The sequence below is a fragment of the Chanos chanos genome, chromosome 10 (genome assembly GCF_902362185.1).
Source record: "Chanos chanos chromosome 10, fChaCha1.1, whole genome shotgun sequence".
Lineage (NCBI taxonomy): Eukaryota > Metazoa > Chordata > Actinopteri > Gonorynchiformes > Chanidae > Chanos > Chanos chanos.
The window spans coordinates 4902700-4918163 of NC_044504.1; the positions used below are offsets into that span (position 1 = coordinate 4902700).

Genomic DNA, 15464 nt, shown 5'->3' on the forward strand with positions numbered 1-15464 from the left:
CCGTAATATCGAAATCCCATTCGCAGTGCTTTCTCCGTGTGGACAGCAAGGGCACCGATTTGATTTATTTTCATTACTACAATAATAGTGCATCATTTACCCCCCCAGGCATGCACCACAAAACGTCGCTAGATTGTCCTTACATGTAATCAGTTTTACTGCTTTGTTTTGTTTTTCCCGCAATTTTTCTCTTTTTTTATGTGGGCTAGCTACCTCCGTTAACTTAAGGTCATACTTTAGAGTAATGAAAGCATTAGATAATCAAAGTTTAAAAACAAAAACAGGCGAGAAAAACGCTGCCCTTTGTCTGCCATACCAAACACCAGACAGTAACATCACATTTGTCAATATTGTCTAGATAAGACGGAAAAAGCAGTGCGCTCCGTTCACACAGTTTAGAGAAGCCGTGCGGTCGCTTAGTTACCGGTTATGAGAGGAATCACATGCGGATTCAGAAGTAAAATAATTTCCAGACAGCTGAATGAAACTAACATTCCCCGCTGATAAGCACTGGCCTTCGCTCTAACCTCTGTTTAGACACTTGTAGGGGCGTTTCCACATACTTCAAAATATTAAAGGGATCTTGAGGAGATACGAAATAGATACGAAGTGCATTATGGTTTAAGTCAATGATTCAGGCAATAATGTGGAATATTAATTGTCAAAGATTTATTCTCTATTTCCCAGTGGCTCTCTGTATTTTCTCATCTTGTCTGACTGACATAAAAAATAGGCCTAACCAACGTTACCCAAGTGTAACCCAAACGGTACTTGCTCAAACTATTGAAATAAAAATTTCGTTTTAACTTAGCGCACCCCTCATTCGTCTCGTTACTAGGGTGACTAGGCGTCCCGCTGTAAACGAGGTTCACTAGGACCCCGCAGAAAAAATATGACGCGACACTCCAGGTTAAGACTAATTGGACTTATTCTATAAAGGGCTTTGGGAGGCACCCACTTCAGGTATCATGCCGATGCTGTGGTTTGTGTGGGGTTGGGGCTGTGAGCTAGGTGAGTAGGCTGCGGTGTTTTAGAAGGCGCGTGTGTGTTCGCATTCTGTCTTCTGTGATGCTCGGTTAACATGCATTTTGGTGTTTCGTAGGAACGCTGTACCGGGAAGCAAGCAGCGAGTCGAGTTATTAATGTGAGTGCCGAGTGTGCAAGGCCTGACGATTGTCGGCGCAGCTCGTGGTCGGCTGGGTGGACAGCGTCCCGTCGCTCTCTGTGGATGAGAGTCCCTTTATTTTTGCTGTAGGTGCAGGGCGTTTGGTAGGAATATTTGCTCTCAGGTTTATGCAGTAGGATGATTGCTGTTTGTTTTACTTTAAGGTCGCAGCACCAGTTGTTGTCTACTCTAGGGTTAAAATAAATTAAAGCTAATTGTGCAGGCATTAAAAGGTATTGCGCGTACATGTTCAATGTGGATGATTGATACCGAATAACGCCTGTTTTACCTCTGTCGGAGTCTGTCCCTTCTTATCCCTTTTCCTCCAGCAGCGTAGCGGGGCGCAGTTGGGGCGCACGTGTGTCACTCTTCTGAGCACCTCAATGATCCGAGTGCAGTTGTTTGAGAGTCACAAAGTAGACTATAGTGTGTGTGATCGTGTGGTAAGCTGGTTGCTCTCTCCCTCTCTCTCCTCACTCCCTTACTGTGTCCTAGTATGTTTTTCCATGCTTGATTGGTTTTATTTTTTAAGTTATTTTATAAACAGTAACAGATTATTGCTCTATTTAATAAAACTGCTCTGTAAAAGCGTTTGTACAACTGACCACCTTGACTGCTGGATTTCATTTAAAAATAAAAACTACATAACCGCATGTGTTTAGTCTGACCTGTTAATGGGTTACTCGTTGTACTGCACAGTATTTTGACCCTCTGTCCCGCATATCGTTTGAGAATTATTGGTAATTTCGTTTAATTGTCAGAAATAATATGGTTGCGTTCTTTTACCCGTCCTCCGGCACATGGGCCGCTTTTGCGACGTTGCGGCAAAGTTTCTACGCTATTTAATAGCGCTACATCAAAAGCAGCAACCTGGCTCATACAAATGGAACATGGACAAGCTTTTCTACAAGCCTCGCTTCAAGAGGCTGTGACGGCCGTCAAACTGTGCAGACTTGGGGCCGATGAACTCTGCTACGTCACAAAAAACAAACTTGCACAAACTTTGCAGACCTGAAGGTAACGACTACCAGGCAACACCATGGCAGAAAAGATGTTTTACCCCTTCTGACCATGCTATTGATCCAGTAGAGATTTGCATTGAAGTTATTTTATATGGCAAGCGTTGGTAACATGTCCCACATTGTCCCACAAACGTAGTACTTGTCCCACATTTGGTCTGTTTGCATCTGGTCACCTTACTTGTTCCGGGAAATCCGTCCAAGTCAAGAACCCTTGACAGACTACTGGGGTCTATTCAAAATGCCAGATATGTCAGTCAGTACAACAGCTTGATTGCTGTTAGCCATTTTCTGGATAAGTGAGTCGGCTCTAGGATTGCCACCCGTCCCTTATAATACGGGATCGTTCTGTATTGCAAAATAAAATGCTGCATCCCGTATTTCATTGATAAGGGACGCGATTTGTCCTGTACTTTCGTACATGTCGTTTCATAACTAGGTCTTAAAAGTGCTGAGAATAACATAACACCAAGTAAAATCAAACCAGTTATACATGCGGTGTCGAGAAGTTTAATTTCCAATAATGCTCTCCTTCCCTCCATCTCCTGCATGGCTGTGGCTCATCTGTTCGAGCATGAGTGTCTGGCTTGAATGTGGCTACTTTCTTCTTAGGTGTCCCCCTCCCCTCCCTGTCAGCTCTCTCTTCGTCATCCCAATGGCTGCTGCGGCTGTGTCGTCAACCCCAACTGAGCCCCATGCTGTCTTGTCATTCTTTATGCTGTCTACTAGTTGTATTTTTCATTATCAGTGTGTTTGTTATTTGCCCACTGGGTTGGCACCTTTTGCACACCTTGCTGGCCTAGAAGGGGTCTCCTCTCTCTGTGGTCCTTCTCAAGATTTCTCCTATTTTTCCCTAGCATCTGGGGTTTTTGAGGAGTTTTTTTCTTGCTCGCTTTGAGGATCAAGTCAGGGGGTGCCACCCTGCTCTGTTTGATGTAATCCTGTGGGCATGTAAAGCCCTTTGAGACTGTAAACAGTGATATTGGGCTTTAAATAAACTTAAACTTGAACTTGAAACTTAATTTCAGTGGTGAGCTACAGACCAACAAGCTCTGCGTGCTGTGTTAAAATGCACGTCAGTGTCATTGTTTCCATTAGGCATAACTCAGTGGTTGCCTTGTAAAAAATGGCACCCTCAGTCGCTGTATTTTTCTCTTCCTCATTTCTCCGGTGAAACGTAAGAGGCTGTCGCGAATAATCCGTGGGTCAGCCCTTTCCATGACGACAAATACAAGGTGAACTGTACAGTTTGCTATCGAGCTTTTTCCGTCGCTCATGGAGGCCTGTCTGACCTTAAACAGCACGCTATAGGTGCTACCCATGTCCGAGCAGAGCAGACTACTTGGAGTGGAATCGCTCGAATCCTTATACCTCAGACATCCCCCGAGGCGGACATGGTGCGTTGTCTATTGCCAACTGTAGCCTATATTCAGGGTTCAATTTACAGGGGGGTTAATTTGTTAATTGAGACACCCCCCCCCCGCCCCCCCCCTCCCAGTTAAGACTTGCATCCCTCCAAAAGCGGTAAAAACAGTTCGGGGGGGGGGTCAAAACATTTATATATTCTATGCTATATAGCCCTGGAGAAAAAGTTGACCCCCCCCCCCCCTCCCCGTCACTCTATAATTCGCACTCTGCCTATATTATGGTCTACGTTAGCCTATACTACACAGTAACCAATACAAACAGCTAGGCAATAATCAGTACAAATTATCATCCTGATAATCCATCCATTCTCTTAACCTTCAGCCCAAAATTAAGAGTTATTCATTTTATAATTCATAAATATAACGTACAATTTAAAACAACTAAATAAATAACCCTGTCAGGCTATCCAGTGTAAGCCATAAACATGATACACTTTTAAAAGTGTATTTTTTTCTTAGAAAAAAAGGATCACAATATCCTTTTGTGTTTAACCCCTGTCCTTCAGGGTGTTAGGCCTACACTATAAATGATCAAAATGACACTCCAGCACAGAAGTTTCCACATCTCAAACTGTCTGAACATAGGCCTAATATCCATCTGTATCTATCTATATGTAAGTGCAAACCCGAACTTTGTTTCTAATTAAACAAAACAAAAAACAGAGAAAAACGCCATGGATTTCAGTATGTTGTATGAGTGGGTGGAAAAGATTAAATTAACGAAAAACACTCATGAAGAATTCAGTGTTATATTTAACTCTCTTCAGTGTCGTAGCATTCATCAACGTATATGTCCATACTGGCAGAGGGCAACTTAAACTCAAGACAGTTTCAGGTTTAGAGTTTTCTTTTGAATACATGAGACATTCTGTGAAAAATAATTGCATCTCCAAGTAGATGCTGAAACACTCAGACAAAACAAAACAAAAAAACCCAAAAACAAACACCAGAGATGTGACATTTAACAACAAAGAAAATTTATTAAAAGACAGGAGGGAATTTTAACTTAACATTCCAAATTTCATTTCTGTCTAAAATTGAGGAAACACACAAAAACAATAAAACCCCCAAAGTCTTTCAAAGGTTCAAATATCCTTTTCTTATTTCTGTGTGTAACCAAACTGGGGTTTAGACAAAGAATTATTTGAAAAAAGTCTTTTTTTCTTTTCCTCAGATGTGCTTCAGAAGAAATCAGCGGCAGTCGGCCTGGTCTTAGGGACCTTCTTTTTGATGCTGACCACAGGCGATGAAATGGGCGACTTTAAGACCCCACATTTGGGTGTCCTCTTGGGGTCAAAAGCTACTCTCGACGAACCATCTGGACTCAACAATAAGCTTCGATCGGTCTTTCTGAACTCTGAGCGGACAGACAAAAAGAGAGAAAAACAGATGGAGAGAGAGAGAGAGAGAGAGAGAGAGAGAGAAAACACCCTTAGGAATGTAGCTTGCTCAGCTGACTGCACCATCTTTTAACAATGCTAAAAATGGACCACGGGAGAACCAGTGGATTAAATCACATCCACAGATTAAGTCTCAAATGAAAGAGATTATAAACACCGCAGAGTAGGACAAAGGACGGGAAGAATTTGTCTTTCCGTTCGGGAAACACCTGCCGTACCTGCAGTTTTATTGTTTTTCAGTCCGAACGTAACTTTCTTCGTTTCTGACTTGGGAGTCTGCAAAAAAATTTGTGGAAAGAAAGAAACACACATGCTGTTCAGTCAATTCCTCTTAAAACAGTTTTACTGACAACTCCGTGAAATTTTGACCAGAGACCAGTTAGTAAGACACCTTTTGCTACTTTCCTGGCCATTTCATTGGCTGGATTTGGAGGCTGAAAGAGAGACACATTACATAGCTCATTATTTACAGAGCTGGTTCTGTGACGACAAGCGTATTTTTTTTTTCTTTTTCTGTTTTTGGATTGGACAGTTGAGAATAAAGGGATTTCGACTAGAGCGGACCAGAATTCGTGCCACTTTGTCATTACGGTAAACATGCCAATCACTTTCACAAGAAAGCCTGCTCTCCTAAGAATCAATCCATCTTTACTTCTCCCAAACACAGTCATTAGCTGAGAGTAAATAGGGCCAAGATGAAAGCCAATGATTGATCTGCATTGTGTGAGCACCTGAAGAAATTCAAAGCAATTCATGGCACTGATCATGAGCTGCCTTAAAGGCCAAGATATGACTATGATATTCACACAGCCATTTGATTCAACACTTCACTTGCATATCCTCAATATTGTCCATATGTTACATCATATTTCACCAACTATTCACTGAGCATTACAACACATTATTTCTAATCTTAACCAAAAAAATAAATAAATAAATAAAATAAAACCCCACAACCCTATCCTGAACCTGGAATTCAATCTTGACCTCACCTTAACCCCCCGACCAAAAAAACTAATCTAAACTCTGACCTTATTGTGTCAATTCGATTTCAACAGATAGTTTCCTAACAGGATACTCAGGGTCTGTTCAATAATCTTGACCCTTTTGTTATTCTGCAGATAATTTGCGTAGCGTTGACGTCGTTGGCATAAAACGCTACCTGCTTATCGATCTTTGCGTACCTTTTTGCCGCCGAGAGGGGTGCCGGAGCCCATTTTAGTTTTGCAGAACAGAGGTGTGGGTGTGGTCACTTTACTCTGAAACTTAATAAACTCTGAGTCAGGAGATGTCATCAGCTTCTTCTTCCTCTGCTTTGATTTCTTGGCACCTGTGGGAGTGGAAACCTCCTCAGCTCCCTAAAGGAGGGGGGAAAAAAAAAAAAAAAAAAAAAGAAGGTTTCCCGTTAAAAACACACGGCCATTTTTTTGAACTGTGCTGATAAATAATACATCAGAAGATCATAGTCATTTATTTTCTAAACGTCCATATTGAATTTTGACTGTACATTCTACATGTATGGTATAGTACATTAGGTGGATGACTGACAGAGACATACAGCTGAAGGTAAACATGAAAAACCAGGTGTAACAGGAACTCACTATGCTTATTTTGGGTTTCTTGCCGCCGGTTTCCTGCTCTGTGAAGCCATTCATCTGAGCTGTGTCTCCCCCTGCTGTCACAAGTTTCCTCTTCTTTTTTTTGGTGTTCCTTAGTGGGGTGACAGGACTGCTCTCTGTCTGCGTGTCGTCTGCACAGTTCGTATCAGCTGCGTCTGCGAGGTCACTACCAGCCTCTGTCTCTGCTGGTTCGGTCTCAACCTGGCATGATTTCTGTTTCTTCTTGCCTTTCTTTTTCAGCGGAGTGGCAGTGCTGTTGTTCTGTTCGTCCGCGCCGCTCCCGTCTGCGACGGCTGCAACGTCGCAGACGACGCCTGTTTCTGGCTGGCTCTCTCCATTAATCTCCTCTGCCTTCTGTTTCTTTAATTTTTTCTTTTGCTTTTTCAGCGGAGCCGGCGTATCGGTGGATTCTGACTGATCATCAGAAACTGCTGGTGCAGCAGCTGCGCAGTCAACCTCGTCTGCTTCTTTGTCTACTGCAGGCTGCAGTTTTTTCTTTTGTTTCTTGTTCTGTTTTTTCTTTAGTGAGTTGTCTGTGCATCCCTCCTCTGCAGCTTTGTCAGAGCCTGATGTGTCTGCGCAGCTCTTTTCTGCAGTTTTGTCATTACTGTCTGCGTCTGCGCAGTCAGATGTTGCAGTTGGCTCTTTTTCGCTCTCTGCCTCCACAGCCTGTTCTTCCGTGAGCTGTGCTTTCCGCTTCTTAGGCGTCTTCTTTTTCTTCGATGGCGTGGGAACAGTGACATCTGCTGGCTGCTCAACTGCGCATGCGGGTTCTAGAAGAACAGCATCTGGAGAAGCCTCTGTCTGCAGGGCAGCCTCTGCCTGCAGATCCATCTCAGACTCTTTGGTCTGGTCATCTGTTTCTGGAACTCTCCGTTTCCCTTGCTTCTTTTTCTGCTTAAGTGGGGTGGGCACACTCATGTCTACACAGCTCTCTTGAGCAGGCTTGTCAGCAGTGTCTGCAACTGCGCAGTCGACTGCAGCCTCAGACATTTTACATGGCTCAAGGTCTGCGGTCTGTGCTTCAGAAACCGTTGTTTCCTTCTCGTTCTCCAGTGAAGCGTCTACAGTTATTTCTCCTGTCTGGTCATCAGTGAGACCATCGCTGCTCTCGGGACCTGTGCCATCAGCTGGTTTATCATCTACCTCTGCTTCAACAATCTGCTCTTCCGATAAGACACTTTTCTGTTTTTTCTTGTTGCTCTTCTTTTTTTTCGGAGTCCCGGGGACGTCCCGCACGGGTTGTTCGTCTGCCTGGGCGTCGTCTGCTCCCGGCTCCGTTTGGTTGGGGTCGGCCGCGGTGCCTGCCCCCTCGGGCCGTTCGGTTTTCTCTTTACCTTCTTTCTTCTTTTTCTTCTCTTCTCCTGCTGTTCCAGTTTCTTCTTTTCTCTCTCCATCCGGAGCAGCTTGTGTTTCTGACACACTCTCCATCTTTGCCTCTTTCTCACTGGAAGCATTTTCAGAGGCAGGCTGAGTTGTGGTCCCTTCTACCTCCTCAGCTTCCTGGGAGACAGCTTTCAGCCTCTTGCTCTTTCTCCTCTTCTTTGTATTGGATGAGGCATCGGTGGCTGCGTCTGATTGTCCGTCTGCGGTGGCATGCGCTCCTTGAGGTTCAAACTGGCTCTCCACCTCTCCCTCTGAAGCATTAACAGTCTCTGGTTGGCTCTCTGGCTCTGTGGCTGCAACTGCGGTTTCCGGTTGAGTGCTAACGTCCTGTTTCTCTGTTTCTATAGTGATTTTGATTGTATTCACCAGCTCATAACTTTTTTCAGAGGTCTTTGAGATGTCTGTGCTGTCCCCATCCAGGGCACTCTGTACGGGGGAAGAGGACACAGTTTTGGTCTCTGCCTCCGAAACCTCCAGTGGAGGTGGAGTGTCTGTTTTCTCCGAGTCTGTTGCCCACTGGACCGTTACCTTGGAGACGTCGTCCGTGTGTGCTGCTGTTGCCTCAGCAGTGTTCTCCTCTGGGTTTTCTGTTTTGTTTTCTGTAACACTCTCTCCTTCTCCACTCTTTCCTTCTCCTGTCTTCTTCTTCTTCTTCTTTTTCCTCTTCTTCTTCTTCTTCTTGGACGTAGCATCACCAGGGGAATCGGCTTGATTTGCTTTTGAAGAGGGGTGTTAAAAAAAAAAAAAAAAAAAAAAAGGGAGAACAAGAAAAAATGTTATTCTCATGAGACAGCGCCCTTGATTTCTGTTCATGTTTGTTTTGTTTTTTTTGTGAACAATTTTCTTTTCTGTGAACAATACAGTTATCTGGTTTATAGAGGTGTATATCCAGGCTGATAGAGGGCACTTCAGGGATTGATGGGAAGAAAACGTGAGTAATGGGTGAACTGCAGAATAAACTATGCAGAGAAAAGCCACTGGCATGAAGTCTAATGTGCTTTACTGAACCCCAGTAGTAACACTTTGGTCGGGTTGTCTGTATCCTGCTTGACTGAACAGTGACAAACCAGATTTCAGCACAAAATCAGTCACAAAGAAGCCTGCTACTCTTCTTAGTAACTGTGACTCTACGGTCTAAGTGTACTTCTGAGAACCAAACACGTGTGACAGATGGTTTTACCTTTTTGTTTCTTAGCGGGTGACTCCCCCTCCTCCTTCTCTCTTCCTTTTCTCTTCTTCCTCTTCTTTGTGTTCGTCTCATCATCAAATAAGTCGTCATCATAGTCATCCTCATCGGACGACGAAGACACGTCCTCAGGAATCTCGTCTTGTGGGAACACCCCTGAGAATGATGGGCAGATTGAGAGAGAGAGAGATAGAGAGAGAGAGAGAGTGAGAAACAGAGAAAGAGTTTTCAGATTGTAAAAGCGTGTCAAACAGAGTCAGAGGAACAGAAAACGAAAGGTGAGAGTGTAAGAGAGTGAGAGATCAAAAAGACCCCAAGGTGAGAAAGAAGGAGACCGTGTAACAAACGTGCTGCGAATTTAAGCGGGAACATCAAAAGGCCCTTTTTTCCCCCGTCTCATTTTTAACAAAGATATCAAACACTGGAGGGAAGGTTCTTACCTTCACTCAAATCCCGAAACCTTCACAACAAACAAGAGAAAGAGAAACAAAGAGATACCAGTTAAATCAAATAAAAATATATGACTGACACTCACGTAATACACTTTATACAGCTGTAGAAACATGACACATTTGCAGCTGTACACATATGTGATAAGACAACCGCCCCAGAAAGAGACTTACGTCTTCACCAGTTTGTAGATCTTGTTTCGGTTGCAGCTGGGTGTGTTGGAGCGACTGGCCAACGCAAAGAGATGATCGGCGATGGTGGCGTAGTCAAACTGCACAACAGACAAACGTCCACGTGAGAGATCGCATCGGTCATTACGCTGCGATATCTCACACCCCACTGACCGGGGAACCCAAATCTAATGTATTTCCCCTCAACCAAATACAGCAACTCCAGGAACTTCGTGCCACTCGGACACATTACAAACACACACACACACACACACACACACACACCTGAAGAATGGGTCCAATGTCTTCGTCATCTGGTTCCCTCTCAGGATCCATGTCGTCCATGTCCAACACATCATCTTCATCTTCATCTTCCATGTCGATGTCGACTTCCTCCTCAGAGTTTGCCTTTGCCACGCCTGAAAATTCAAATCCACAGACAAGTCAACCTGCCGTCAAACGTGAAATCATGATCAAAAATAGCAGTTCTATCAAAAATGCGACACACTCCTCCATTGCTAAAAAAGCGGCAAGTAATGATTCCTTAATGCTTCTTCTCCTACCATGCTGTCAAAACTCCTGGCATCTTACCGTTGACCTGTTTTCCTTTGGGTTTCTTGGAACTTTTTGTAGCTGTTTCGCTTTTATGTTGGTCCTCCTCCTCTTTCTCCTCCCCGTCCTCCCCAGAGGCCTGACCCGAGTCAGCGTCTCCTTCTCCCTCCTTCAACTCCTTCATCAGGTCTTCAATGGCAAACGGCGCCTGGTCCACAATGGTGTTGAATATATTACAGGAGATGGACTTCAACAGGATCCGACTGAGAGAGAGAGGGGTAGAGAGAGAGAGGGAGGGGGTGAGACAGAAGGAAAGGGGAGGAGAGAAAAAAAGAGAAAGAATATGTATAAATGATTATATATATATATGTGTGTGTATATATACTGAGTTTCTCTCTTAAATACAAACACATTTAAGCATTTCACACATGATCCACTCACTCTTTAGTTTTGGCCATCGTTTTGCAGAAAGGCTTGATGAAACTGAGGTTCTGCTGGGCAGTGAGCTGGAGGATCAGAGTAAAAGACTATGAATACTAAACATAAAAACAGCGCTTTCATCCAAAAAAGGCAAGGCCTCCGGGCATGACGGGTTAGTGAAGACCTCAACAGCCAATCACGGCCAGAATACCGATCGGCACAGGAAAGGTCGCAACCCCAAACACAATATACACCAACCAAAAGACATGCTGTGTAACTTCTCATCATAATTTATACGCAACTATAAATGAAACACACATGTTCATATGAAAATTAAAACGCGTTCTGGACCATACAGTGGTCACAGTCAGGGACCACTGTATGGTCCAGTCAGCCATGTCCAGGCCTCACCTCCTCTGAGCCGACCCGGGCCAGCTCAGTCATGTAGAGGTCCAGGATGTGGAGCATCAGTCCGGTCGGGGCAGCACTGGAGCTGTGCAGGAGCTGAGCAGAGAACAGCTCCAAAAACCTGTTCACCACGCTGCAGCGGGACACAGAGAGAGACGGAGAGACGGAGAGAGAGAGTGAGAGAGCGCGAGAGAGAGAGGGGGGGGGAACCACAGAGAAAGAGAGAGAATTACTTCTAATAGCAGTTATTTTCACCACTGAGTTCACAATTTCAAAAAACAGTTCAGTTGCCTAATGCTGCCTCCTACTGAAATGCACTGAGGTCAAGTGTCAAGCAGAAAAAAAAACCCCATCTTTTACACATGAAAACAAAGAGAACACCCTGAATACTTCTAACATCCTGTCATCGATAGTGCCATCCATACAATCACTTCGGTTCAAATTTACGATTTCCTGCAGCGTTCTTCCTGTATATTCACAGACGCAGATGACAAAAGCCCATTACTAGTCTCTGCAAAAACCCTACACCTATTTTGATAGTCAAATAATCTTTCGATTACTGAAACGAATAATTGACTATTTGGATTAGGAATCGTACAATTACTCAGTGGCTCTTATTTATCTGTTGGCTTTTAAATTTGGCTTGAGGTTGTTTTAGACATACAGCACCAGTCAAAAGTTTGAACACACTTTCCCATGCTAACTAACAATAAAGACAATAAAGACTAGAACTTTATTCAAAAATACGTCTTTTAATGAAGGATTAGGACTAAATTAGTGAGGGCAGTAGCTTGCTGTGGAGTACAAGTCTGCTTCCTTTGAAGAAAGCCATCCATGGTAGCATTACGACATCCAACAAACCCATAACTTGTTCACATTAATTCGAATGCAACCCACATTGGGCACGCACGCACAGAAACAAGCTGTAGAAATCTTTTGTGATTTAGAAAGAATCAAATTCTCCAGTGTTCTCTAAACATGTGCATTTGGAAGCAAGACTATCTCCAGCTACAAACATCGCCATGTCAACGATGCAGTGTTTAAGCAGAGAATTTCTACAAAGCAGATGGGCTCTGGTTTAACACTGTAAAGTTAGGGGATATTTGGAATGTGAACAGGATCGCTGTGAATAATAGGTTATTATTTGCTACTCTGTATGTTCAACATCACTAATAATGTATTAATCAAAAGAAAATGTATTTAAAACAGAAAACATCACAGCTCATAATGTGAAGTAACATGGTTTTCAACACTAATTTAAGTTATGCTAGGTAGCTAACTAACTTAAGGAGACGAGTCTTCGTCATCCAGAGAGCCTATGTACCACCTCTTCAGATGGTCGAGCATAACTGATGTGCTCCCGTGCCAGGCAAGCACAAAAAACATGCGCAATGACGTCACCAACTAATCAACAATAAAATTTGTCGACAACTAATTTAGTGATCTATTATAGTCGACTACGCCAATTATTCGTTGCACCCCTATTTGGAACTGCGGGTAAAATTCAGGAAAAAAAAAAGTCTCGGCCCTCCAACACTGTATTTTGATTGGCTCCTCTGTTTGATTTGTTTGTTTAATTATCAAATACATCTCATTAAGACAGCTTTTACGCCTCACAGGCCCTGTGCACACCCTGCATTAGATCCTCCGATCACAAGCAGCCAGCTCTAAAATATGTCCGTTTACACCTGGCTTTAGAATCCGCCTCCGCATGTGTCTCCAGTGACCATTTAGGATGGGATCTCACCTCCCTGCTCTATATACAAATAAACACGTACATCATTTACAACACGTTACCCCTTTCACTGAATTTCAGTTTTGCTTAACTGATAGGAGATAGTGCTTATGACATGTGAGGTGTCAGACAAATCTGGTGATCACTGATCGCTGTATTGGAATGTTAAGCCATATTAATCTGTTTCCTTATAATGGGCGTCAGTGGAAAGGAAAACGCTTAACGTGAGAGAACACCCATACTCCCAGGATTCGGTTTTGTTTTTTTGACGGGAGGAAACGTTTCTGAAAAGAGAGGTCTGAGAGGAATTTCGCGATCACTAATCACAGTTTTGGAACCTGCGTTTACACCTGTACTTTAGAGCTGTCCACTTGTGATCGGATCACCATAATCGGATCTAATGCAAGGTGTAAACAGGGCCACGGTTCCCATTTTGGGGGGACTTGGTATACATGGATGTTACTACGTCTTCGAACAAAGCACAAAGCAACAGGAGGTGCAAGAGATTTACGACCCAAAAATCTGTACCTTACTCACTCTAGACAGGAGTGTCAGCTTTACGCGTGAATGTAAAAGAGATTAGTTCATATGCAAGGCTACTCCAGGAAAGCTGCAGAGAGACTACAACTGATGAAAGTACTCTTAAGCTATTGATTTTTTTTTTAAACATGTGTAAATCTTTTTCACCACAGAAATATTTCTGTGAAGCACCCCTAGGCTAAGTCCCAAAGCTAGATCTTTACCTGGCCTCCCACTCCTTCCTCTTCAGCACGTCGAAGACTTCCCTGAAGACAAAGCGGACCAACTACAGGGAAGACCGAGAGAAAAAAAAAAATCATTCAACACAACTGACGAAAGCGGCACGTGTGCGGTAAAGCAACATCTGTGTGATCAGTTATAGTTCGTTTTGCCTGATGTGTGAAGATGTATTTTACTTGATTTTAGAAAAATAAAAAGCTTTCCCGGTACGTAAAAGCTGTTTGGAAACGGCAGGAACGATTTATCAAAAGTGAGATGAAACTGACCTGGTAAAATTTATCCATGCGGAGTCTGTCAATCCCGTTCCACTCTCTCTTCACGGTCTGAAGGAAAGCCTCAAAAAACAAGAGCTCTGAAAAGCCAAACAGAGTGTCAGGTACTCATTCAGACAGAATATTTTCATACATACTGACGACAACGCATGACTTCATAGGTAATACAGTAATTCATGCTAACAGGATGCGAACTTACGGCTGTCGAAGCTCTGAAAACTGTGGATTAAAGTAGATATCCGATTTGACAGCTCCTCCTTCGGGTTAGAAAAAAAAAACAAAAACAAGTGAAATAATTTTTTCTTGCACTTAATGTATCACGACGCTGCTTAACAGGAAGGTGATGTTCAGAGAAAGTCGCACTTTGAAATGCGGTAAGGAGAAATCTTAATCAGACGTACGTTTCAGCGAGCTCGTTTCTTATTACCTCTTAGTGATTCTTATCAGTCTTACCTGTAGAAGTGGCTTGTCTTGCATCCACAAGCAATAGAAAAGCCCCTTCCAGACTTTCAACAGCTCGACTGGCGTAAACCCACCTGGAAAGACGGACAAGCGTTAGAACTTGGGCTACTCACCCGAGCAATCGCTTGTCAGTTAACACGTTTGAAGCTAACTATAATCGGCGTGCTGCCTCTGTTAAGAGGGTAGCCAACATTTAGTCGACCTTACTTAGACAACAGTGGTTAGCGAGCAAGTTGACTACTTGAACATTTTATCGTCATTGCAGGTTTGACTGGATACCCACCCCGCAGAAACCTTGATACGAACTGCATCAACCATTAATTTCAAAGCAACACCGAGATACACTATCACTCTATAAAATGAGGTTTTAGGAAAGAGAATGAAGTCTTAAGAAAGAGTAGCGTAGCGTCGTCTAATCATGTAGCGAATACCACGTCGGATGTTGCGTTACCTTGGCTTTTCTGTGATCGGAGACTGATATACTTTCGAAGCTTATTCATGGCTTTAGTCCGCATACTTTTCTCGTTAGAGGCCAATCTCTGAGCGAGAATAATTTCTGGATCTTGCTCCGTTGGCGCCATGTTGTCACCTTTTTTCACGTCTAAAACATCAATTTTTGGATATCACGCTTCTCCCAGTGGCCCACATGGGATCCCCTCTTCACAGCGACGCGATTTGATGACGAAATGAAATACGTCACGGAAGTACCGCCCACAGAACAAGAAGCGTGCAGAAGAGCAGTCTTCCGCTTTGGTCGTGATTAAAACCGCACGTATGGAGGTTTACAAGGCCTGTACATTTTATAAGGTGTATGCGGCCAATTAATTAAAAAAAAAAAAAAAACCACCAAGAGAATATTTACATGGTAAATTTGTGAGGATGTTTCGTTTGAAAACAAAACACTGAAAGAAGATCTAAGTTAAATTCACTGGTGTATATTCACCTGGATAAAATAAGAAGAAGAACAACAAAAACATTTCTACATTTTAATTTTTGTCACATCAAGAGGAACTTATAAAAATAAATAATATCTC

At 43.2% G+C, this 15464-nt stretch overlaps 1 protein-coding gene across 1 annotated transcript; it reads right to left on the minus strand.

The window, feature by feature from the left end:
- Nucleotides 1–4610: 4610 nt before the first annotated feature.
- rrp1 (ribosomal RNA processing 1) lies at nucleotides 4611–15075 on the minus strand. The gene is made up of 16 exons (XM_030786636.1): nucleotides 14882–15075; nucleotides 14422–14504; nucleotides 14168–14225; nucleotides 13963–14048; nucleotides 13681–13742; nucleotides 11206–11335; nucleotides 10816–10880; nucleotides 10414–10637; nucleotides 10108–10241; nucleotides 9826–9923; nucleotides 9643–9662; nucleotides 9197–9358; nucleotides 6613–8732; nucleotides 6196–6369; nucleotides 5230–5287; nucleotides 4611–4968 (listed from the first exon to the last, which is right to left on the minus strand). The coding sequence occupies exons 1-16, from the start codon at nucleotides 15009–15011 to the stop codon at nucleotides 4793–4795; spliced, it is 3780 nt and encodes a 1259-aa protein (XP_030642496.1). The 5' UTR covers nucleotides 15012–15075; the 3' UTR covers nucleotides 4611–4792.
- Nucleotides 15076–15464: the final 389 nt, after the last annotated feature.

What these genes read in the sequence shown, in the direction of transcription:
- rrp1 (XM_030786636.1), bottom strand. Translation starts at nt 15,011, where the DNA reads ATGGCGCCAACGGAGCAAGATCCAGAAATTATTCTCGCTCAGAGATTG. An exon ending in TTTTCAGAGCTTCGACAGCC is followed by an intron (nt 14,049 to 14,167) that starts GTAAGTTCGCAT and finishes TTGGCTTTTCAG; the next exon opens with AGCTCTTGTTTTTTGAGGCT. An exon ending in AGAAACCCAAAATAAGCATA is followed by an intron (nt 6,370 to 6,612) that starts GTGAGTTCCTGT and finishes CCCCTCCTTTAG; the next exon opens with GGAGCTGAGGAGGTTTCCAC.